This window comes from Scheffersomyces coipomensis (assembly GCF_036884675.1).
Source record: "Scheffersomyces coipomensis strain NRRL Y-17651 chromosome Unknown DFJ63scaffold_2, whole genome shotgun sequence".
Classification (NCBI taxonomy): Eukaryota; Fungi; Ascomycota; class Pichiomycetes; order Serinales; family Debaryomycetaceae; genus Scheffersomyces; species Scheffersomyces coipomensis.
In genome coordinates, this window is record NW_027042893.1 from 1,757,910 (window position 1) to 1,779,630 (window position 21,721).

Here is a 21,721-nt window from a genome sequence, read left to right on the forward strand (position 1 = left end):
TCTACACCTTCTTATTTGAATCTCTTATATACTTATATATATACACACACCTTAATTTATACTTATCTTATCATACATTATGTACTGTACCTTTTCGTAATGTTTACTAATTTGTGTCGTATAGAGTCACATGATTTTCATTGTTGTTTACGTACAGGAACATTCCAGGAACTGTTGTATATAGCAATTTCGACATTACAACTCTAACGCTCCTTGAAGTCTTAATCTATTCAAATACTTGAATTTTCTTAATTCGCTCAATTGAGTTGATACTTACGCCATTGTTTGAAATGTCATGGGGAACTTCAAACATTTTTACTTGATGTCGTATGGTAGCGATAATTCTTTGCAGTAACAGAACCAATTTATTCATTACGAGCATAACTAACTAATTAACTACTTTGGAATATTTCTGACTATCTTGGTGATAATCTTACCATGAGGTTTAGAACCATCAAAAATTCTCTTCCAAACTAAAGGTACCAATTCAAATTTATTCAGTTTATCAGAAATATCTTCGACGGAATAAGCATTTTCAGTAGCTAATTTCTTTTCTTCAATAGCTTTTTCCAATACTGAAAGTGCCTTTGGAAATTCAGGGATATAATCATGAACGGTAAGTCCTGTGATATTAAGTCTTTTACTAATGATTGATACCCAATTTGGAAGTAAAGCATTATTAGCATTCTTAAAGTTTGAAATATTTCCACAAGCAGCAACCTTACCATAAGTATTTAACTGAGGAAGCACGGAATTTAATACTGGTCCACCGACATTATCAAAATAATAATCAGCACCACCTGTAGAAGTCACATATGCTGATAATTGAGATTCAAAATCAGGATCATTATAATTGAAAGCTTTATCAGCACCAATACTTTCAACCCATTTTGCTTTTGAATCAGTTCCAGTAATACCTACTACAGTTGAGATTCCAAAGTTATGCTTGGATAATTGAACAGCAGCAGCTCCAACTGCACCTGTAGCAGCTGAAATAATAATTAAATTCTTGGCTTTATAAGTTTCACTTGTAACATCAGAATTAAATTTCAAAATTTTAGTTAATCCAAAATAAGCTGTAAGAGGAGCAATACCAATTACTGAAATATAATAAGTAAAGGGTAATTTCGAAGCTTTATCAATAGCGTAATAAATCACACTTGGAATAGCATATTCTGACCAATTCCAAATCCCAGTAACGACATCACCCTTTTTATAAAGTGTATTTTTAGATTCTAAAACTTCACCTAATGCAACCGAGGCCACAGGTCTACCTTTTGGTAAAGTTTGATTTTCAACTTTTTGAATGACCCCTCTTGTGAATGGATCATTGGAGAGATAAAGTGTCTTGACAAATACTTGACCTTCTTTTAAGTCTGTTTCGGGAGTAAATATAACCTTTCTTATTTCAAAAGTTGAATCAGGTTGATTCCATTCATAATTAAGAGCATATTGGGGAGGAGTTTTAACAATGATTTGAGTTGATTCAATTGACATAGTGAAGTGATAGTTAGGAGATTTATTAGCTTTAGTTAATAACTTCAATGAAATCAAAAAGACATATTAGAAGTCATGGATAGGGATTTTGACTATGTATTTATATATAGAGTCAATTGCGTGATGATCTTGAAAATCATGAAGGCTACCAATATAGTTTGCAACCACTATTAGTTACTTTCCCCTCAAAAAATAAATTGTGGCCATATTTTACTAGCAAAATTATTATGTAATATAATTGATTAGATTAGATGGAAAGGATTCGGTGCTACCAAACTACTAGTTAAATGTTAAACTCGGAGACCATAATAGATATAATTAAGGGGTAAACTATCGAAAGTAAACTAAATTTAGTAAATGATTTATAATCATAGTAATATAGCATAAGATTATGTAATCAAAAGAAAGTCTTAACTATGTAAATAATTAACACCGAAATTCTTTCTTAAAATAAATGGATTGTCACCAAAATTTCGAGATCTCGTCCTGCATGGAACTCAGAGCTACCATGTGGGTGCAAGATTTCAAATTTCTTTTTTCAAATCCCGAACCACATGACCTTTGATCACGTGGAATGCTAAAATTTAATTTTTGACTCTGATTTGGTTAATTCCCCTCTAAATAAAGTTTTATTAACCTGTAAAATTATAATTGATGAGGTATTGACTTTTGACTCAAGAAGTTGCATTGAAAAAATATATGGAGAAATATTTAAACCTGATCATCTTTCTTTTTACTTTGTTCATTTAGAATTTTCTTTGTTTCTTTCACCATTTAAGTCAATTCCTTCTTCTTAGTTTATTAGAATCTAAGTTTAATCACTTTACTCAATCAACTATCGTCAATCATGGTTTACGCATTATCTGAATCTCATAAACAATTAGTATCAGCTCATTTAAAAGACAGTGATTCTGAAGTTTATCAAATCATTCAAGATGAAATTGATAGACAAAAACACTCTATTGTGTTGATTGCTTCTGAAAATTTCACTACTACTGCTGTTTTCGATGCTTTAGGTACGCCAATGTGTAACAAATATTCTGAAGGTTACCCAGGTGCCAGATATTACGGTGGTAATGAACATATTGATAGAATCGAATTATTATGTCAAGATAGAGCTTTAAAAGCTTTCAATTTAACTGCTGATAAATGGGGTGTCAATGTCCAAACTTTAAGTGGATCTCCAGCCAATTTACAAGTTTATCAAGCTATAATGAAACCTCATGAAAGATTAATGGGTTTAGATTTACCTCATGGTGGTCATTTATCTCATGGTTATCAAACTGATTCCAGAAAAATTTCAGCCGTTTCAACTTATTTTGAAACTATGCCTTATAGAGTTGATTTAGAAACTGGTTTAATTGATTATGATATGTTAGAAAAAACCGCTATTTTATATAGACCAAAAGTCTTAGTTGCTGGTACTTCTGCTTATTGTAGATTAATTGATTATGCTAGAATGAGAGAAATCGCTGATAAAGTTGGTGCTTATTTAGTGGTTGATATGGCTCATATTTCTGGTTTAATTGCTGCTGGTGTTATTCCATCTCCATTTGAATATGCTGATATTGTTACCACCACTACTCATAAATCTTTAAGAGGTCCAAGAGGTGCTATGATTTTCTTCAGAAGAGGTGTTAGATCAATTAATCCAAAATCTGGTCAAGAAATTCTTTATGATTTAGAAAATCCAATCAATTTCTCTGTTTTCCCAGGTCATCAGGGTGGTCCACATAATCATACTATTACTGCTTTAGCTACTGCTTTAAAACAAGCTGCTACTCCTGAATTTAAAGAATATCAAATTCAAGTTTTAAAGAATGCTAAAGTTTTAGAAACTGAATTCATTAATAAAGGTTATAAATTAGTTTCAAATGGTACTGATTCTCATATGGTTTTAGTTTCATTAAAAGATAAACAAATTGATGGTGCTAGAGTTGAAACTGTTTGTGAAAAAATTAATATCGCATTAAACAAAAATTCTATTCCAGGTGATAAATCTGCTTTAGTTCCAGGTGGTGTTAGAATTGGTGCCCCAGCTATGTCTACCAGAGGTTTAGGTGAAGAAGATTTCAAAAAGATTGTTTACTATATTGATTTCGCTGTTAATTACGCTAAAGAATTACAAGCTTCATTACCAAAAGACGGTAATAAATTAAAAGATTTTAAAACTAAAGTCTTAGGTTCTGATGATCCAAGATTAGCTGCCGTTAAAGCTGAAATCTCTGAATGGGCTGGTGCTTTCCCATTATCTGTCTAAGTCTAATATTGATTTGATTTTATGTTTTTAAGCTTAATGTTTTATTTTTATTTCACTCTTATATATATCTACGTATATAGCTAGTTTCGTTCGGTAAATTAGAAAAAACTCAAAAAATACACTTTCCATTATATCATATAAAATCTTTCGATCTTACTTAGATTAACTTTGCATCTTTGAAGATTTGATCTAACTTACCTTCCTTTTTCCAAACTTTTAAGTCAGCTTCAGTACCTAACCTTTTACCGTTAAAGAAAATAGTTGGAACCCACTTTCTACCAGCAATTTCAGTAAATGCTTGTTCTAACTTAACGGCATCTTCTTGATCGGCTAATTTATCTAATTCAATGATATGAACTTTATCACGAACTTTATATTCATCCCATACTTTATAAGTATAATGACAATCAGGACACCATGATTTGGATAACATTAAGTAAGGGTTTTCATTGATTATAGTTTGAGCTCTTTCGAGATATGCTTTAGATGCCATGATGATGATGAATTATGTCCTTTAAGTATTAACAAATATGATGAAGTAGACAAAGAAAGAAGAGAGTATTATTAATGGTTTGAATTATAAATTTCAACGATCATAAATGCAAAATAAGAAAATTGTGGCATTGCGTTATATACAGGACAGACCAAATTGTTACAATTTTTTTTTGCCATCATTTGAAGACACTACAATCAAATCAAGTATAAAACATAATTTTGTATATTAATGTACTGTGTGTGATTATTAGTTGGTACATACTTCATCTACAAAACTAATAAAATTAAACCAAACGTATATAGAAAAACTTGCATCTATATATCTTGAATATATATTTTTTTTTATTTTAATTTAATCCCATTTAAACAATAGATCCGTCTTTAGCTTTGGATGATAATAAACCTTCATCATTGGCTCCATCTTCCTTTTGAGCTGAAGAGTTTGAACTGATATCTTCTCTCATTTCAGCTTGCTCTTTAGCGAAATCACCATCGTATAATCCTAAAGCATTACCTTCATCTTCAATATCTTGTAATGATAATTTTGGCATGGTTGCAGCAACTCTGTATGGTAATCTCTTGTCAATATAAGATTTGGCAAAGATAATATCGATTTCTTCTAAGGATCTTCCGGCAGTTTCAGGATAGAAAAAGAAGATAATTGGAACGAATAAGAAATTCATAATAGCAAAGAATAAATAAGCTCCCCATCTGGCATGATCAATAAAGACTGGAGTGAACATAACCACAGCGAAATTACAAATCCAATTAGTACAAGTGGAGAAACCAGAAGCAATAGTTCTTGTTCTTAATGGATTAATTTCAGGTGGGTAAACCCATGGTAATGGAAGAATAGTAAAGGCGAAGAACATAATGAATAAGAATAAACCAACAGCGGCACCCTTGGCATTAGCGGTAGTATTATCAATTAAACAAGCAAAAGTAATAGTGAAAGAAATACCTTGACCCATAGCACCAATTAAGAAAAGATTTCTTCTACCGAAAGATTCAATTAAGAAGAAACTTGGAATGGTTGAAAGAGCATAAACAGTAGCGAAAACACCACCTAAAATTAAAGATAATCTTCTTTCTAAGCCAATAGTGTTTTCGAATAACACAGTTGAATAATAGATAGCAGCATTACAACCAGTGAATTGTTGGAAGAATTGAGTAGATGAACCAAGAACCATTCTTTGGAAGTGTTGAGATTTACCTCCTGTGAAAACTTCTTTATAACCAACTTGAGTTTTAGCAAATCTATTAACAGCATCAGTAATAACAGTAGCTTGAGCAATGATTTCATCATCAGTTGGAGGTAAGTCTTGTAATTTACCTAAGACATAAAGAGCATCCTCTCTTCTATCATTTGCAATCAACCATCTAGGGGATTCTGGTAATCTTAAAATACCAAAGAATAAAAAGGCAGCGAAAACAATTTGGAAAGCAACAGGGAATCTCCATTGAACTGAAGTATTAACATAAGATAAACCGAAATCTAACCAATAAGCAATTAAAGTACCAACGGCAATAACAGCACCTTCCATAGTAACTAATAAACCTCTATTTTCAGCACGAGACATTTCTGATTGCCAAACTGGAATGGTAGCGGTATTTAAACCATTACCAATACCAGTTATAACTCTACCGACAACGAATTGACCTAAAGGCCAATGAGGATGGAATGGAGTTGTGGAAATAGTAGTACCAAGAATAATAATTAATGAACCACAAATAATTAAAGGTCTTCTACCGATTTTTTCACCTCTTATTAAAGCGAATAAAGCACCAAAGAAACAACCTAATTCATAACATGAAGTGACTGCACCTTGAATAGTACCATTATTATAAGTTGCAGGGAATTCCTTATTAAATTGTTCAGCGGTAATTAAACCGGACATTAAACCTTGATCGTAACCGAATAATGAAAACCCAGTAACAGCAACAATAGTAATGGCGACTCTTAATTTTTTACCAGCCAAACCATGAGTGTTGGTTTTTTCTGTAAGCCAGTCTAATCTACCCATGATAAATGATTTTGTTGTATAAGAATAAATAGTATTTAAATATGAAATCTGTTTCTATCAAAGATTGAAGTATATGGGGAAAATGAATAAATTAAATGAAAGAAAGAAAGAAAGAAAGTAACGATATCTAGTCTTGAATTTCAAAAACAATCTAAAAAAGAAACAACCGAAATTTGTAAATATACGTGGAACATACAACTTATTTATAATGATAAGTTATATGTGTAAAAAAGTTTTGCATTCTTTATACATCCATCGATTGATTGTCTTCCCCCACCATTTTATTTTTTTCAAGAATTTAATAGAATAAGGTTTTACAACGGGATGATTAATCATAATTAATGCTTTGCTATTTTAAAGTAGTTAAGTTACATCTTTGCGTTACTTTTGAGTTTTTAGGCAACAATTAGCAGCTAATACAGTTAGATGTGCAAAATGACGTGTCCCACTATATAAACATAGAATAAATTGTTTGTTAGGAGCCTTTGCGCATCTTGCTCCTAAAAAGGAAATTCCGAGGATGTTCATAAAATTTTTTTAAGTTTCAAAAAATTATTTATTTTTTGTTTCAAATTGCTCTTTATTTTTTAGTTTGCGCTGACCATTCCAGTTACTTTTCACACCACTATCGATTCATATAACAAAGGATGAAAAAGTTAATCTTACTTAATTGATCTGGTCAAATCTGAGGAGTCCATGGATAAAAGGAAATAGAACGAAGATGTAGATGTAGTAGAAGAAGTTTGTGATTAACAAGCGTAATTAGTACCTAAAAAATAAATTTGGTTCGCGTTTGTTCAATTAAATAGAGTATACAGAGAGGACAAAACCCTTTACAATATCGCCGTTTGTTTGGGATTTGTTACTCTAAACATAGATAGTTATATTGAGGATTTACATACTTTGTGTTTACCAGTGAATCAAATCCATCGTGTAGAATCTTATTCTTGGTTGAAAGCAATGTCTTGTGTAAATAGATATTACAAGTAGAAGAAAGAAGAAGAAAACAACCACAATTCCCACATTCACTTATTACGTATTGTTGTCATCGTTGCATCAAACAAAGAAAAAGCTTTTCATGAGTCAACTCAAGTAGCAAACAAACAATAACAGTAAGGCACATTAACTATCAAAAAAAGAAAAGAATAAAAACAATTAAGATCGGTTGCTTTGTGACAGAAATAATCCATGTAGACAACACGTCTTTTTGTCTAATTAGTACATAATAGCCACTTTTGTATTCATCCATACATAGATTTACCCTCCAATCTTTAGTTAATTAGCCTTTTATTATTTTCACCAATCCCCCATAATTTTACTCCACCTGATTTATTATCGTTCGGTGTTAACATCTCATCTATATTCACACTGTTCATCAAAGTAAACCGTCTTGGTGTTGAGTTGAGTCCTGCTGATTTCCCAAAAAACCTCATATGATAAGGTCATCCTTCCTTTAAAAATAGACACTGTTTAAGTTAGACGTTGTAGAAGTTTACTATACATATGGCGCTTACATAATGATTATTCCGATAATTTTTACTTCAGCCTTTCTTTTAGTTAAGCTCATAATTCAAAATTCATTTGGGAGCGTTCGGAACATCTTTTTTTATTTTTTATTTAATTTTAATTTTTTTTTCTTGTTTCTGTTACCTGCAGGACGGAAAGCTTAATATTTAATCCTAAATAGGAATTTTGTCTATATTGGTATTATTAGTAATTGATTGTTTAAGGGGACGACCACAACAATTATGAGATAATCTTGCATTTCATATCTATGTTCTATGATTCATCGTTAACTATCATCGTAGGTACAGTTAAGTCATATCAAAACAATAGAAACGACGTTACAATATCTTTACTAGTAGTAGAAATATGATCAGATATCAGATATGCAAAATGCAGTAAAATATTTATAAAATATAAAATGGAACCAAATTTGAAAATTTTTATTTCTCTAAAAATTGGTAATTTGAAATCTATCTTGCCGCCTCTTTCCATAAGTGTCAAAAACAACTTTCATTCAACTCTTTCATTGTTAGTATTAAACTTTTCCCTTTGAATAATATTATTTTTTAAAACTTGATATTTTGCATGGTTTGATATGTATGTGGGTGGTTCTAACAAGGAGTAAAATACTTCAAAATAATAACGCACGTACCCCACCAATCCACTATCAACTGCCACATCTCTCGGCTTGTTGTAGAGTATCAGCCTTATGCCGAGTGAATTTTTGGTTCGACCTACGGTTTCCTCGTCGTTCACTTACTGATTAAACGATTTCTTACCAAATCTTATTGATCACCGTTCAGCCAATTAAATAATCTCCAGGCTTCGAATCTCGACCCCCCGGGCTATTAACTAAAAATAAACCTTTCCAATTGGGTCCCCACATAGAATAATTTATGGTATGATTCACTAACCATATTTTACCTCAATTTATTTGTTTGGGTGTAAGAGCGTTTGACGAGTATCTTCCCGCCTCCATAATTAATGAATTTTTGCAATTTATAATTATATATATGCGGTTACAAAGTTTAAACAATTATTGCAGATAGATAAAAGTGGGGTTGCCCTTTGAGTGAAATTTTACTTTACTTTAATTTAATTTAGTTTAATTTTACGTTAATTTTACGTTAATTTAGACTGCAAATATTTGAAATTAGTAACCCTTATGGGGGGACCTTTCACTCCTTTCCTATTACGATATTGTATAGTATACGAACTATGTCTATTATTATGCGTACCTTTTCGAAATCACTCAACTCCCCGCAAATAACACCATATCTACGAACCACCTCTCCACCTCCCCCTTGACTTGACTTGGGGTAACGTAACCTACATGTGTCCATATACGGTCTCAGACAGTTTAAAAAGCGCAACTCAACACTGTTTGCTATAAATAGCATATTTACATTATTGTTAATATGATTATGCTTCATTAAAATATATAACTTTATAAAAAAACAAGGGTGAAAACACTGTATAATCATCTAATTTATAGTTCTAATATTTGGGTTTTATTGTTTTTGTTAAAAAGGTTATTAAAATTGAGTTTTGGCTCAGTTTAGTCTTCACCATATTTCCATTAAATAAATTAATTATTATTATTATTATTGTCGTTGTTGTTATTTCCCACCATTTGATCGTAAATCTCATTCCTTCCCAATTCATCATCTTTCATCTTTCAAATTTTATGTTCTAAACTTTAGCTAATTGTCTAAACATCTCCAATACACAAAAGTAATGGCCTACTACCCCTAATACCACACATACATGCCAAATATTATGACTAGCTAAGAAATAGTCAACCCACCATAATGAAAAGAATTCTTTATGATATGGAGATTTCTTTGGAGATTCAGGAAAATGCTTTTTGATAATTTTTTTTAATTTATCTTGAGTAGCTTCATTTTTATCAATGATATCTTCAATTTCTTCTTCAATTTCTTCAATTTCTTCTTCACCACTTCTTTCAATATTATCCATTAAAACATCAATTGAATCATAAGTGTGTTCACATCCACTCATGGCTAAATTTTCTTCAATAATAACATCATATCTCCATCTTTCTGGAATTAATCCTCCATAAAAGATAACTCCAAACCAATACCATACCAAACTCTTATAAAAGACAGGAGAAAAGAAATAAAATACACTTAATACTCCATCATAAAACCATTTACATAACATTGATGAAGCTCCTAAAATGGCTAAACCGACGAAAAATGCAATTCTAACGGAACGACATTCAGGTCTATCAAAATATGGTGACCAATTGAAAAGTAATCCTCCTACCCCACTTATACATGAAAAAGTCATATAAGTGACTAATAATTTAGGATAATTATATAACGCACAATATTCAACCGCAATGATTGAACAAGTGATTAATACTGTAATACCGGAATAATCCACACATGCACAAGTTGATCTTGTATCTAAATGAGCACAACCGGTATATGTATGCCAAATGACTGAACTTACTAAACATTTAACGGCAGCCGCTAAGAATAAATACACAATGACATTGTCTTGGAAACTATTGGTTTGGAATACATCTGATTGAGGGAAATGAATAAATACAAAATATAACATAACAAAAAGACCGATTAAATGAGACCAAATATTCATGGTTTCATTATGGAAATGGAAAATTGATGATAAAAGGTATTTATGGTCTAAGGAGAATCGATAACCATAAATGATATATTTATTTTCTCTCCAACTTAAAGGTAATTCATAATAATGAACATAACCATTTTTACCACTTTTAACTGCTTTATTGAAATTATAAATTCTTAATGGCATTAATGATGAACTACGATAGTTTGCTGTGGCTTCAGGTTGACTATCTTTAATGAAATCATCGATTTGAAGTAATTTTTCATCAAAATATTGAATGGTTTTAATCACTTTACGAGCCAATAATTCTTTTTTGTTTGTGGTAGCGGTTGTAACAGGACTTAACATTCTATTATCAAGATCATCATCATTTTCATCTCCTGGATTAAATAAATAGTTATATTGATCATCTAAAGTTTTATATAAAAACTCTAAATTAGTGAATGAATTTCTTAAGACTGAATCTTTTATAAGAGCTAATCTTTGATGAACTAAATTTAAATTGGATACAGAATAACTCTTTAATGAATTGAAACTTGATGAACTACCTCTTCTTTTATGAGTTGGAGTTTGAGTAGCTCCAAGATAAGGGTCCAAGTCTTTATCCCCTCCAGTGGTTAAATAATAATCATTATTAGGTATTAAACTATCACCTAATCTATTACCACCACCTAATGATTCTTCCTTTTTGAATTTGAAGAAGTAGTCGAAATTTTCTAATCTTGATTCAATAGACGAAAGGAAGGAATCCAACTTCTCCACAAGTAATTCTTCAGTGGTTATAGAGGCTTTCACAAAAGATGATCGTCTAAGTCTATGCCTTAACGAAGATGCATTCTCGTTATATTGATGTTGGAAATCATCAGCCAGCAACACATTCTCATTGTTATCATTTATGTTTATGACTTGAGTATCAGTAGACATGGTGGATGGTGATACTAACAGTACTATTGGAACTTAACCTGCTCTTCTTAACCAGATGAAACAGTTGTATAATACTTCAATTTCCCTTTAAAAAAATACCCCTATTTCAAAATTTCTTTTTTCTTATTTGATCCGATTAATTAATAATAATATCGCACATGGCTTTCACCATACGACTTTTTTTATACGACATGTCGTATAGAACCAAATGAGGTTGCAAACTATTCTTATTTGACATATATCATCAGGTATCATAACTATAGCACGTAAATTGGTAATTTAAAGATTTATTCAAGTATTTGATATTAGCACTATGACTTTAATACCCCTAGTTTGACATATTTTATAGTAATAAATTGAATTAATTCAAATCTGACAAAGGATATAGATCTCCGCACATCGCTGTATACTGACAAGCAACTTACATTACAGGTCATAAACTTACTTCAAACTGGTTATACTTCCATGACAAGTCATAAAGTGGTTATAATAGACAATTAGATTAATAAAACTAATATCTGAGTGGTTAATAATAGTTAATTACTATTTAAAATCTTACAAACAACAATTTGATTTTGCATAATAATATAAAATAAATGTATATTTAGTTAATAAAAGTATTACTTACTGTTTTACATATACTACCTCTAAATGCATCCAAAATTAAACACATTCTGGTTCTGGTTCAATCACCGCTTTGTGAATCAATGGAACCGTAGGACCACTAATTCACCCTATAACTAGTAATCATTTTAGTTTAGCATCAACATCTAAAATTAGTTAGTATTTATACCCTAGAAAAGATTAATGTTTTCCAAACCAACCATGAGCTGAATTTTGAAAAGTATTTTCGTTATAATGGAAACCATTCAATTCCAAAGTAGTGACTATGACTTAAAAGTAATCAATGAGAAAATTATAAAACAACAAATAGCTATTAACAGTGAATATTTCGATAAAATAAAAAAAGAGATTAATTCACCTCAAATCGCTTGCTTCTTGATTAAAGTTAGTAGATATACCTATATCTTTTTAAATGTTAGTAAACACAATTTTTAAGATTTGTAAATTTGTAGAACCAGAGTGACTTTAGAAATCTAAACAAAAACATAATCGCTATTAGTTAGTAAGTTATATCCTAGAAATGATTAATTTTATTACGACAATAATTCGATCCGGGAACATCAACACTCTACGAGAATTTTATTTCATACCACATTTAAGTAAATCAAAACCAAAAAGAAGTTGTTTAAAAAAAAAGTGATCAATCACCTATTTATATACTTTGGTTATGCTTCTTACACATATCTTATATACACTACTATCTTAATTAATATGAAGAAACCACACAAATTAACACATTTGAATATAACAGATAAAGAGATAAAGTTAGAAGATATTTATACTTAATTACAATTTAAAATCTTACAATGAATAATTTGACTTTTTATAATGATTAATTTAAATTTATATTAAAAGGAAGATACCAAGATTTTAGCCCACATATATGGTGAATCCCATATATAGCTAAAACTGAAGAAACACGACCTATGATTCTTGCCAATCCCACTTAAGTTTGTAAACTCATATAGTAAAGATATTTATCAATTTTATCAGTCTATAAATAGTTAGTAAATATTTTTCACTATAATTTTATAAATGTTAGTAACACATGTTACCTGAAAATTAGTTAGTAATTTATAGTCTAGAAATGATTTAAATCTATAGGTAACTAAGTCAATAACTCAGAATTCTAGTACGACAAAGCTGAAATCCTTATAAAAGATATTTTGCAAAATAATATGATACATCATTAAATATTATTCAAAAAGCCCAAAAGCCTAATTAGAAAGAAGAAGATCATAATTAAGTTAATTTATTGAACTTTTCATATTATTATTTTTATTTCGCCTCCACTATGTGTTTGAGCATTGTTTGGCAAGTAATTCATTAGTCGGAACTGTATACCTATTACCATTCCATATATGTACATCACCTAATGTTAATTGCCTCACGTATGACATATCCTCCACGTAGGTACCATCAGTAACTGCTAAAATATCTCCTACACCTTGACTGTCCGTACAATCCAACCATAAGTCTTCATCATACCCAGTTAAATTTAATGGAGCTATTAAGTAGTCGTTGTTTTCAGTTTGCCATAAATTAACATCCGTAAAATTCAAACCAACGCATTCAACGAACTCAGTCACATTAAACTGAAATCTTAAATATTGAACAGTTAATCTAGTACCACCTAAACGTGTGATGTAGCTGATCAGATCCCCTGTCGAAGCTAGCGCCATTCCAAAAATGTATAACACCAACACCAACATCATCATCAGCTTAAATCTTGTCTCAATTGATTTCATTTCTTAAAGTTAACCGATCTTGTTATTATTATATCGTACTTTCTTAAATACCTTCTGATATCTATTTATTAACTGTAATTTTATTAATAACTACCTAACGTATAAAAAACTCACGAACTAGAACTAATTTATGAGGGAATACCGTTCTTAAATACTGTACCTGTTGGCTAAGAGCTCCAAATCATACTAAATTGTATGAACGCAATATTCTATATTTAGAATTAACTTTGGATTAACAGCGGAATGCGCTTTAAGTCAAAGTTCATTAAGGTTTTGGAGTGAGTTTGGTTTTGTGCATCGATCCACCACTTTTTTTCGAACTATACATTTAATAATATTCTATATAACTAGAAGTATAAATGAAGAGGAATAGAGAAACTTAAAGTAAAATATCTATTTATAGAATGCAAAATAACTGCACGAAATCATAGAGCTTTCAGGAAGAAAATTGTATCACGTGCAACATTTCACATGACACGATATATCTCGCACAGACCGGATAATTTTTTTGATTGTAGAAAAGGGCGTGTGGCGTAGTTGGTAGCGCGCTTGCCTTGCAAGCAAGAGGTCACTGGTTCGATTCCTGTCTCGTCCATTCTTTTCTTTTTGCAATTTTTTATAAATCCTATCTTCTTATATTTTTGCAGTAATTAAGTTATAACAAAATTATATATTAAATAATATTAATTAAAAACATCTATAAACGAATACCCCTTAACATAACCAATAATTGTTGTTTAACCCCAACATCAAGTTTATCTAATTCACTTGTACCCACTTTTCTTGCTTCTTCTTCTAATTCAAAAAGATCCTTCTTTAAATTACTTTCCAATTGTCCAAGTCCTGTAAGTTCTTCTTCTAAATTAGCATGATTGAACTCTTCAAAATCTTCTTCACTAACTCCAAAGTCTGCTGGTTGAGAATCGGCAAACATTTGCCCATTCACAACTTCCCATTCTTGATCAAGCTTACTTTGAAGTGATGTATCCTTTGGCGTTAATGATTTCTTTTCAAGATATTGTTTGAAAAGTTTTCTCTTTTTAACCACACTGTCTGTTCTAGCATTAAGCTGCACCATAAATAATTCACGATCCAAATCTAACCCTTTAGATGAGAATCTTAATTTCACTTTATCTTCTTCCACAAATTTTATCCTTAACATGAATAAATATTTCTCAGTCCATTTTATAACATTCTCAAATAATGATTGTTCATCATTGATGTATACATTATGAAGAAATCTCCAGAGCACATCTTCATGTTTATCGAGTAACGCTTTAAGACGATTAAAAATTTGAAATGGATTTAAATAATAAACTTCCTTGTTACTTAATAAATGTAACTCTCTCATTAAGTCATTCATAAAAGTTTGGAATGATTTGAATACCACATGCATTTGAGCCTTGGCAAATACTTGGATTAAAGGTTGATAAAATATCGTGATGGTTTCTCTAAGAAGATTGGTCAATTCAGGCTCTTTCCATAATTGTTTTAAAACTTTAGTATCTTTCTTACGGATTTGGATTTGCCAATATTGTTTCAAATTCAAAAATAATTCAGATTTAGTCACACTTTTCTCAATCAGGATTAATTGATATGATTGGAATGAGCTCTTGATTTGACTGAATTTGAAATGATCGATTGAAGTAGAAAGTTTAGGAGAAATAAGATCAGTTGAAAGTACAGTTAATAATAAATCATCTGATTTCAATTCCGATTCTTGTTTGATTTCTTCTGTCGTATCATTATCTAACTCACAATATGCTTCAATCCTTTCCAAAAATATATCATAATCAGAATCTAATTTCTCTTCTCTTAATGATGTAAGCTCTTTTTCAAAATCACTTAAATCTTCATCTAACAACATAGTGAATATTATCGATAATAAATTACTACCACCTTTCGGTTTATCAGAATCATTACCCCATCCAAAACTTATACTGGGAATATTCATTAATAATAAATCAAGAAGTTTTCCTACCACTTTCACTGGATTGGTATACCTTAAGATACCATATACGAAATTATAAGGAAATAATCGATGAAATCTTCGACATTTATTTAGCCATTCTGCTGAATTGTCTTGACTCAAGAATGTATGGTAAAGGGTAGCAGCCACTTCTAATTTACACCATTCATTAAATGTCTTTATAACTTGAGATTGATCTTTGATACTTCCTGAATCCTTTATATCATGAAATATGGTAGAGATAGTTTCAGGATCTAAGATTAGTTTCTTCTTAAAATCATCAAAATCTTGAGTAAGTTGAATCATAACCTTTGAAGTTTGCTTTTGAAATTCTAATTGAGTTGAAAATGATTTCTTTTCATGTTCAATTCTTCTATTAAAGTCTATTATATCGTCTGGGGTTAATTCATTGAAAATTAATGATGAATCACTAATGAATTTTTGAAAAGCTTTGGAATGAATGATCTCAGGTATCATAATTAATGTCCTTAAATACCCCCTTAAGGCTAATCTTAATTTTTCACGAGGTAAGGTTCCACCCTTCATTCCACTACCACTTCCACTTTCTTTGGTCTCAGCAATGGATGATGATTTTGAAACTATTGATGCTTCATATTCACCTCCAAAATAATCTTCAGCTTCAGCTTTATTCTTTAAAGGTACTTCAAATGACCGTTTGGCCATTAAACCAGGATAAGCTTTTTTCAAAGCATTTGATAAAATTTTGAATTCATGATAATGTCTAACAATGAAATGAGACCCATACTGATAATTACAACCATGTAAGGTTCTAGTTGTTACTTGTAAAATAAACTCGAAATTATGTCTTTGAACTTCAGTGGAAGACATATAAGATAATGGATTCCAAGCAGAATAAGCAGGGGCAGCCGTAGCAGAAACATCTCTAACTGCCACTACATTAATCGAAGTATCATTATTATATTTGAAGTCTTCATAATCGTCTAAACCAGCCACAGAAATCGCTATTTCATTAGAAGATTTCTGGAATTTATCCAACTTACCGGTATCAGATGCCTTTAAATGAGTATCACTTTGATATTTCAAATCTTTATTAGTAATGAAGGTCGAATTATAAAACAATAATAAACCAGATAACATCTTTCGATTGATTTGTCTTCTTTTGGTAGTGCTGTTTGATCTTTCATCTGAATTACTAATGTTTTCTTGATTAAACTTTTCCATAAATGGTTGAACAGTATCTTGCCAAAAGCTTAATTGATCCTTTGGTGAATTGGTAGCAATAAAGGGGAATGTGGATCCAAATTCTCTATAGAAGAAGCTAAGTAGTGGCAATTCATCAAGCTTTTCTGATGATGATTTCAATTTAAACGGTGGACCTAACATCTCACAAGCTTCAGGCTTGGAAAGCGAATGTAATTCATCATATAATCGATGTTCAAGAAGGTATTTCTTTAAGAAATGTTCTTGAGTAGGTGATAATCCGTCAAGGAACTCACCTTGATCCTTTACCAATTGTCCCATGATCTATTGTTGTTGAAGATGGTGATGATAACTGATAATATATTCCTTAACCTTCTTATAGATTCCCTGAAAATCTATTTCAAGATTGTGGAGAGGAGGAAGTTTGCATATTAGCACGACATTTATCTTTCTTTTTGATCTCTTGCGACATTGCCTAAATCACGACATAATTTTTTTTTTCTTGATGGTCTTCTCAAATAAAATTTTACTTATATTAGAAATAATATATATATAAATATTTACAGTCAACACTATTTACTTTGATATCACCAGTTTCAATTGTGAATTGTATATTATAATAGATAGATATGGGTACTCAAAAGAAGGAAAGACAAAGAAGAGTCAGGGAGAATGACACCAGAGATGGTAACCTTCGTGTCAAGGGTGAAAATTTTTATAGAGATGCTAAAAAGGTGAAGCATTTGAATATGTATAAAAGTGGTAGAGCTACTCGTAATGCTAAAGGTGAGATTATCAGAGCTGCTGATTTACAAAGTACTGATGCTCCTACTGCTCGTGTTGATCCTAATAGAAAATGGTTTGGAAATACTAGAGTGATAGCTCAAGATGCTTTAACTCATTTCAGAGAAGCTATGGGGGATAAAAAAAATGATACTTATCAAGTTTTATTAAGAAGAAATAAACTTCCAATGTCATTATTGGATGAAAAGGATCAAACTGAATCTCCAACTGCTAAAATAGTTGAAACTGAACCATTCTCTCAAACTTTTGGTCCAAAACAACAAAGAAAGAAACCAAGAGCTGCTGCATCAAGTTTAGAAGATTTGATTCAAGGTACTGAAACTGATGGAGTTGCTTATGAAGAAAAACAAGAGTTAGATGCCACTTTAGGTTTAATGGGTGGTTCTTTCCTTGATAAAGAAGATTATACCCAAGAAGCAAAAGAAGCTATTTTCCATAAAGGTCAATCCAAGAGAATTTGGAATGAATTATATAAAGTCATTGATTCATCTGATGTGGTGATTCATGTGTTGGATGCCAGAGATCCATTAGGAACAAGATGTGAATCAGTTGAAAATTATATCCGTGATGAATGTCCTCATAAACATTTGATTTACGTGTTGAACAAATGTGATTTGGTCCCAACTTGGGTAGCAGTACGTATTAGCACATTTTTTTATTTGTGATATTTCTAACAGGTTGAAACAATTTTAGGAGTCTATTACTTTTTTCTAAATTTTTTATTCTTTTCATTTCATTTCTAATGGTCCCAAAGACCTTTGTCAGGGGAACAATCTTGACTGATATTCATATCAATCATACTCACAATGTTGCCTGTTACGTCTTTGGAAGATTAATACTTTTCGCCCGTGTTCCCATAATCTTTGATTATGGTTCTCTAATCGTTTTGATTAGAGATTCGTTCACACTTTTGCTGATAGTTTTTATTGGCTACTTTAGAAAAGTATCGGAATCTTGTTGAGTTGAAACTTATCGAGGATTATCTTCACTTATTAGTGATTTGTTTCGTAGTATAGAAGCCGACATCTTTTTAGTTTTATTTCTACTTTTTTACTTTAAGCTGCTATTTTAGACTCATAAACTTTTGTTCAACCTATGAAATTCAATCATAGTTTTTATCAACAATTTTATACTAACTTTTTATTTCTCAATAGGCTGCATGGGTTAAACATTTATCTAAATCTTTCCCAACTTTAGCATTTCATGCCTCAATCACCAATTCATTTGGTAAAGGTTCATTGATTCAATTATTAAGACAATTTTCATCATTACATTCTGATCGTAAACAAATATCAGTAGGGTTTATTGGTTATCCAAATACTGGTAAATCATCAATCATTAATACATTAAGAAGAAAGAAGGTTTGTACTGTTGCTCCAATACCCGGTGAAACTAAAGTTTGGCAATATATTACTTTAATGAAGAGAATCTTTTTGATTGATTGTCCAGGTATTGTGCCACCATCCCTGAAAGATACTGAATCAGATATTTTATTCAGAGGGGTTGTAAGAGTTGAACATGTTTCTAATCCTGAACAATATATTCCTGATATGTTAAAAAAATGTGAAAGAAAACATTTAGAAAGAACTTATGAAATTAAAGGATGGAGTAACTTTGAAGAAAATCCAGAATTAGTAGAACAAGCAAGTATAGAATTTATTGAATTAATCGCTAGAAAACATGGTAGATTACTTAAAGGTGGTGAACCTGATGAAAGTGGTGTTTCTAAACTTGTATTGAATGATTTCAATAGAGGTAAAATCCCATGGTTCGTTCCACCACCAAAGGATGAAGAAGAAAGAGAAGGTGAAGATAAGAAGGCTGGATATAAGAGAAAGAGAGCTGAAAGAGAAGAAGAAAAAGAAAATAAGAGAGCTAAGACTGAAGCTGCTGAAGTTGAAGCTGCCGAAGCTGAATATCAAAAAGATGCTGAATCTGAAACTAAAAAAGTCCAAGATGAAGCTAAAGCTGAAGAAGGTGAATGGAAAGGAATTCAAGATTAAATTTCATTCTCATAGCTTTTTTCTTACTTTTCAATTCATGATTTGTATATTAGGGGTAAACCATTTTATTTCATAAGGCATATTATTTAGCATTTTATAAACGATTTTATTTTTTATTGTTTAAATTGAAATTGTATTACAAAGTAGTTTAGGATAGATCTGTATAATTAAAAAGGAAATAAAAAATAATTAAAATACAAAAGAAGTCGTAATAATATATAGAAAGCTTAAAGTGGTCTTCCAAAATGAACTGTGCCACCTTTATTACTTCCACCTGGAGTAGAAGGTTGAGGAGTACCTCCATTTGTTAAAAGAAGCTCTTCACCAATGGCATTACCATTATCATTTCCCTTTAAATGGCCCAAACCCCAAATATAACCTTTATATCTGGCAAGGAATGCAGGATCGAAAGATGATTGTCTTAACAATTCTTTAAAACATTCCATAGATAAATATGCATTTAAAGTAGAAGTCATTTGTTGTTGATGAACGGTTGGAGTATTGGAACATGCAAAACTTTGACGAACGGCAGGAGAAATTGGTAATAAATGTAATTCTTCCGCTAAATATTCTATGGAAGGTTTATTATTATTTTTGGTGGCATCATCATTAGCAGGTTTATTTAATACTTGACTACCAATATATTTCAAATCATAAAAATTAGGGAAAAATTTAGAAATCCACCAATAAAATTCTTGTTCATCCATTGGAAGACTATTATTTGCAAGTAAACTTACAAAGAAACCTAAATCGTAACCAGCATGATAACTTATCCAATTTATACTTGAATCTAAAAGTAAACCACTATCGTAAAACATTTCTGAAAATACAAAATGAGGAATACCTCTATTTTGATGCAATAGGAAATTAATTTGAGCAGTTTGTTGTAACATATTTAAATGTTCTTCATTAAACATTTCTTCTTGTGGTTCATATAAGAAATTGAATTGCCAAACTACAGTAGCAAACACTTCATTATTTCTTATTTTAGTTATACATAATGATAATTGAATTAAATTTAATAAATCAGCATTAGTTCTTAAAGTTTGAAAATGGTAATCAGAGGCAGATTTGAAAGAACCTACTGGTCTGGCAACTATCCCTGGGATTTCTTGATGAATAGCAATATATAAAGATGATGATTTATCGTTGATGAAAGTTCGTAAAGCGTGAAATTCAATCTCCAAATTGGCAAACCATACTTCTCTTACTTTTGGAGTTTGTTCTTGGACATGTTGAGGTGGTAATTGATGGGATTGTAATTGTTGTTGTTGTTGCTGCTGCTGCTGCTGTTGTTGCTGTTGTTGTTGTTGAAGCTGTTGTTGGAATTGAAGACTTTGTTGTTGTTGCTGTTGTTGTTGAAGTTGTTGCTGCTGTTGCTGTTGTTGGTGTAATTGCATTTGTAACACAGGATTTACATTGTTATTAGCTAAATTGGAATTTGGACCCATACCATTGTTTTGATTATTTGAGTTACCTCCATTCAAGGCAGCTAATAAAGGATTAGTAGTTACATGTTGAGCACTAGGAGTACTAAGCTGTTGCTGTTGTTGGGATTGAGGTTGTTGTTGTTGCTGCTGTTGCTGTTGTTGTTGTTGTTGTTGTTGTATATGATGATTCAACAACTGTTGTCTCTGTAACTGGTGTTGTTGTAATTGCAATTGCGATATCTGTGGAGATTGGCCATTGTTATTGATTGGCTGTTGACCTTGTTGTGGTATTTGATGCAGTTGTAAATACTGAATATGTGGATTGACGTTCATTTATGAGGGTTGGATTATGGGATTATGCTGATAGTTTTATTCATCAAGTTACGATTCAAAAGCTTCGTTCTATTACAATGTATCCTCTTAATATCTCCACAAACAAATTCTCTACTCTCCACTTCTAGTTAGCTAATCTCTTTATACCAATTTTTGATCTTTTAAAGGGTAATTATAAATTATTTAAGCATACAAATTTGATCTTTCTACAATTTGTTCAATGGAAGATTTTTTTTTCCTTCAACCACTCATGATTTTATATACAGGATATATTTGGTTATACAATTGTTTTATATTAGAAAGATA

At 30.9% G+C, this 21,721-nt stretch overlaps 9 protein-coding genes and 1 non-coding gene across 10 annotated transcripts; 3 read left to right on the forward strand and 7 right to left on the reverse strand. All coding sequences in view use genetic code 12, as the record gives it.

Annotated features, from left to right (window-relative positions):
- Positions 1 to 70: 70 nt before the first annotated feature.
- DFJ63DRAFT_87010 (MDR family NADP-dependent oxidoreductase) lies at positions 71 to 1,921 on the reverse strand. The gene has a single exon (XM_064909151.1). The coding sequence runs from the start codon at positions 1,495 to 1,497 to the stop codon at positions 397 to 399; it is 1,101 nt and encodes a 366-aa protein (XP_064763923.1). The 5' UTR covers positions 1,498 to 1,921; the 3' UTR covers positions 71 to 396.
- SHM2 (glycine hydroxymethyltransferase) lies at positions 1,921 to 3,835 on the forward strand. Its single transcript, XM_064909157.1, has one exon. The coding sequence runs from the start codon at positions 2,345 to 2,347 to the stop codon at positions 3,755 to 3,757; it is 1,413 nt and encodes a 470-aa protein (XP_064763924.1). The 5' UTR covers positions 1,921 to 2,344; the 3' UTR covers positions 3,758 to 3,835.
- DFJ63DRAFT_87067 (thioredoxin-like protein) lies at positions 3,836 to 4,432 on the reverse strand. Its single transcript, XM_064909156.1, has one exon. The coding sequence runs from the start codon at positions 4,248 to 4,250 to the stop codon at positions 3,915 to 3,917; it is 336 nt and encodes a 111-aa protein (XP_064763925.1). The 5' UTR covers positions 4,251 to 4,432; the 3' UTR covers positions 3,836 to 3,914.
- HGT10 (glucose-inactivated glycerol proton symporter) lies at positions 4,433 to 6,498 on the reverse strand. The gene has a single exon (XM_064909152.1). It carries the CDS (start codon positions 6,274 to 6,276, stop codon positions 4,615 to 4,617), a length of 1,662 nt encoding a protein of 553 aa, XP_064763926.1. The 5' UTR covers positions 6,277 to 6,498; the 3' UTR covers positions 4,433 to 4,614.
- A 2,872-nt stretch (positions 6,499 to 9,370) lies between these two features.
- On the reverse strand, positions 9,371 to 11,412 carry DFJ63DRAFT_87016 (uncharacterized protein). Its single transcript, XM_064909153.1, has one exon. It carries the CDS (start codon positions 11,320 to 11,322, stop codon positions 9,475 to 9,477), a length of 1,848 nt encoding a protein of 615 aa, XP_064763927.1. The 5' UTR covers positions 11,323 to 11,412; the 3' UTR covers positions 9,371 to 9,474.
- A 1,826-nt stretch (positions 11,413 to 13,238) lies between these two features.
- DFJ63DRAFT_334179 (uncharacterized protein) lies at positions 13,239 to 13,628 on the reverse strand (the record flags this gene model as incomplete). Its single annotated transcript, XM_064907990.1, has 1 exon — positions 13,239 to 13,628. One exon carries the CDS (start codon positions 13,626 to 13,628, stop codon positions 13,239 to 13,241), a length of 390 nt encoding a protein of 129 aa, XP_064763928.1.
- Positions 13,629 to 14,216: 588 nt separating this feature from the next.
- DFJ63DRAFT_t44 lies at positions 14,217 to 14,289 on the forward strand. The gene has a single exon. It is a non-coding gene; the product is annotated as a tRNA-Ala (tRNA).
- Positions 14,290 to 14,330: 41 nt separating this feature from the next.
- On the reverse strand, positions 14,331 to 17,347 carry DFJ63DRAFT_317911 (uncharacterized protein). Its single transcript, XM_064906877.1, has one exon. It carries the CDS (start codon positions 17,164 to 17,166, stop codon positions 14,392 to 14,394), a length of 2,775 nt encoding a protein of 924 aa, XP_064763929.1. The 5' UTR covers positions 17,167 to 17,347; the 3' UTR covers positions 14,331 to 14,391.
- NOG2 (putative GTPase) lies at positions 17,348 to 19,625 on the forward strand (the record flags this gene model as incomplete). Its single annotated transcript, XM_064905421.1, has 3 exons — positions 17,348 to 18,284; positions 18,804 to 19,455; positions 19,492 to 19,625. Coding segments are annotated over exons 1-3 (1,596 nt in total), but the record flags the coding sequence as incomplete, so codon positions are not given.
- A 140-nt stretch (positions 19,626 to 19,765) lies between these two features.
- POP2 (CCR4-NOT core DEDD family RNase subunit) lies at positions 19,766 to 21,685 on the reverse strand. The gene has a single exon (XM_064909155.1). The coding sequence runs from the start codon at positions 21,413 to 21,415 to the stop codon at positions 19,880 to 19,882; it is 1,536 nt and encodes a 511-aa protein (XP_064763931.1). The 5' UTR covers positions 21,416 to 21,685; the 3' UTR covers positions 19,766 to 19,879.
- Between the last annotated feature and the right edge of the window lie 36 nt (positions 21,686 to 21,721).